The 2962-nt window shown below is 59.2% G+C and overlaps 1 protein-coding gene across 1 annotated transcript; it reads right to left on the bottom strand.

Annotated features, from left to right (window-relative positions):
* On the bottom strand, window positions 1–2099 carry UPK2 (uroplakin 2; the record flags this gene model as incomplete). Its single annotated transcript, XM_081239863.1, has 5 exons — window positions 1–137; window positions 780–850; window positions 1110–1248; window positions 1436–1570; window positions 2024–2099. 5 exons carry the CDS (start codon window positions 2097–2099, stop codon window positions 1–3), a joined length of 558 nt encoding a protein of 185 aa, XP_081095989.1.
* Between the last annotated feature and the right edge of the window lie 863 nt (window positions 2100–2962).

A 2962-nucleotide genomic window follows, 5' to 3' on the forward strand; every position in this document is an offset into this window, starting at 1 on the left:
TCACTTTTGGGCGCCCAGTGCCAGGGCGATGATGAAGCCCAGAACCAGCAGGAACATGGCTACAGAGAGCAGCACGGTGATGACCACCATGCCCCCCGTCCGGGCCATTCCCAGCCCGATAGATTCTGCCTTCCTTCCTGTCAGAAGAGAGGAGGGAGGCCGTTGTGGTCAGGAGCGGCCCCCATCCTTCCCAAGGCTCCCAGCCTAGCCCCTCATCCATTCATCCAACCAGCCATCCCTTCACCCATTTATTCACCCAACCAACCAACGACTCGTTGGAGGGATGCAGACATCCATCAAAAACACATTTATGGGGGCTTCCCTGGTGGCGCAGTGGTTGGGAGTCCGCCTGCCGATGCAGGGGACACGGGTTCGTGCCCCGGTCTGGGAAGATCCCACATGCCGCAGAGCGGCTAGGCCCGTGAGCCATGGCTGCTGAGCCTGCGCATCCGGAGCCTGTGCTCTGCAAGGGGAGAGGCCACAACAGTGAGAGGCCCGCCTACCGCAAAAAAAAAAAAAAAAAAAAAAAAAAAAAAAAAAAAACACATTTATGAAGCATCTCCTATGTCAGGCACTGAGGATACAGAAATTAATCAGACACAGTCGCTACCCACAACGTTTAGCAGTGCGGGCAGATGAGTCAACAGCCACTTAAAATGCCAAGGGCTCAGTGTGAAGGTAGAGGTAAGCAAAGGAGCTAAGGGAGCACAGGGAGGGGCAGCTGCGGGATGGGGTGGGAGGGGCCTGGAAAGCCTTTGGGGCCCTGAGATGTTACTTACGAGGAAGTGTGGACATTGGGACCTCTCTACTGGACTCAGTGGATGCCCCCTTCGTCACTAGGTAGGAAACGCTTTTGTGGTGAGATTTGGGAGAGAGAGGAGAGAATCCTCAGTGAGTATCTGGGACTTAGGGTAAGAGGGAGCCCAGGCCTCCCCCTTCACAGCTGTGCCTCCTGTTGTGCCCAGGAGAGGTGCATTCTTGACCCCTTTAGCTGTGCCCTCACTCTCCCCCATGCTGACCACCTCCCACAACCAACACCAAAGTCAGGACCCAGCTTCTCCTCCTGTAGGCCCTCCCACAGATGCCCCAGGCCAGGGTCCGGTACTTACTAGTATTTGGTTCCTGGTACTAGGTTTGTCATCTGGTATGCACTGAGCCGGGTGACCGTGAAGCCAGACCCACTGTCCACCACGCTCACCAGCTCCCTGCGTCCACGGCATGGAGGCACCACGAAGCTAGATTTCACCACTGGGCAGGAAATCGGGGGTGTAAGGCAGGGTCAAGTTTCTGGAGACCCCAAGGAGAAGGGCAGTATTTAGAGTATGGATGGCCCAAGAAGGGGGTCAATAGGAAGGGATGAGTGGGAGCAGGGATGCCGGGTGTCCTGGGAAGGGACCTCCGGGGACTAGGGTATGCCTGGGAGGGGGTAGCAGACCTTTGCTGTCATTGGCTCTCCGGGCCATCAGTGTGGCATTGCCCCCTGTGAGGTGACAGGGGGGCAGGGCAACTAGCAGGCTTTCCGTCAGCGCTGGGGACAGCAGACCAGAGAGGCTTGAGATGTTGAAGTCGGCTGGGGGACCAGGAGGGAATACAGGGGAGGATCAATCCCCCTCTCATCAATAGATCTGCCCCCCACCCCTGGGGGGCCTCTCTAAGGATGAAGAGTCCTATTCTGCAGTCCGTTCGCAGAACACGAATCTTTGCCTGTGCGACCACCAGGTGGCAGGCTTGAGCTGCAGAAGCTAGGTACTCCACCAAGCCGCTAGACCCTGGGTGCCAGGAGGGGCAGAGCCCAACCCCACCCATATCCATAGCCTTGGACTCTTCCCCACACCTCCCTGCCTCCTGGATCTGGGACCAGGAGTGTGCCCTGGGCCCCAGTGACTGATGCCTGGTCACTGCCATCACCAGTCCCCCAACCTCAACTGGCCAGACCAGCCCCTCTTTGAGAACCCTGGAAGGCACAGTCCCTCCTCTCCAGACCCCTGAGCCCCTCCCCACCCTGGCCAGAGATGGCAGAAACCTGCAGCCCCGGGGGCCAGGACAGCCAGCAGAATCAGGATCAAGGACAAGGTCCGGACAGGCAGCGGAGATGCCATAGCTGGGAGCTGGGGTGGGTGCTGGCAGGCTGTGGCTTCCCAAGGAAAGTGAGGCCCTGCCCTGGGGGTGTCTGATTTTGTCCTGGGGGTGGGAGGGGCTAGAGGGGAATCCTGTCCAACCTGCCCCTTGGGCCCTACAGCCTCAGGGGAGGGCCCCAGACAGGTTTTTCAGGATGGGGAGCTAGCCCTCAGGCCAAGAAGGGGGAGGCCCTGGCTGGATCTTGGTGGCTTAGTCACCTGCAGAGGGGCAGGGTAACTAAGGTGGGGGGAGGAAAACCCCCTTCTTCTGGGGCACCCATGTGTAAGGGCATGAGTGTTCCTGCCTGCACGTGCATCTGGAGCCCAGCCTGTAGAGGACCGTTCCCCTCAGGTGGTGCGGGGCTCCTCCTAGGAGGGCGACAAGTTCTGAGTTTGCCCTGGTGTGCAGGGAGAGGAGAATAACCCTGAGGGGCTCCTGAAAGGGCCTTGACTGGGCAGGAATGGGAGAGAAGCTGAGAGAAACAGGTAGTAGGGGGTGGGGGCAGCAGAGCCAGGGGTTCCAGTTCTTGGCATCCACTGAGGCCCAGGCCCTGAGCTCTGGGAGAGGCAGAGGGGTGTGGGTGCCCGGGAGCGCACAGGGCTTCCCATTCTTCTATAGAGTGGGACCAAGGATGCCGCGGAGGACTTCCAGTGTTCGGAGAGGTGGGCACTGACCCACCCAGTGGGGGTGGGGGTGGGTACAGTCAGCCTTGGTCAGCAACCTTTGTGAACTGTTTGAGAATAAAGAAGAGAGAGAGGGGCTTCCCTGGTGGCACAGTGGTTTAGAATCCGCCTGCCAATGCAGGGGACACGGGTTCGAGCCCTGATCCGGGAAGATCCCACAT

This window comes from Mesoplodon bidens (assembly GCF_964165515.1).
Source record: "Mesoplodon bidens genome assembly, chromosome: 7".
Classification (NCBI taxonomy): domain Eukaryota; kingdom Metazoa; phylum Chordata; class Mammalia; order Artiodactyla; family Ziphiidae; genus Mesoplodon; species Mesoplodon bidens.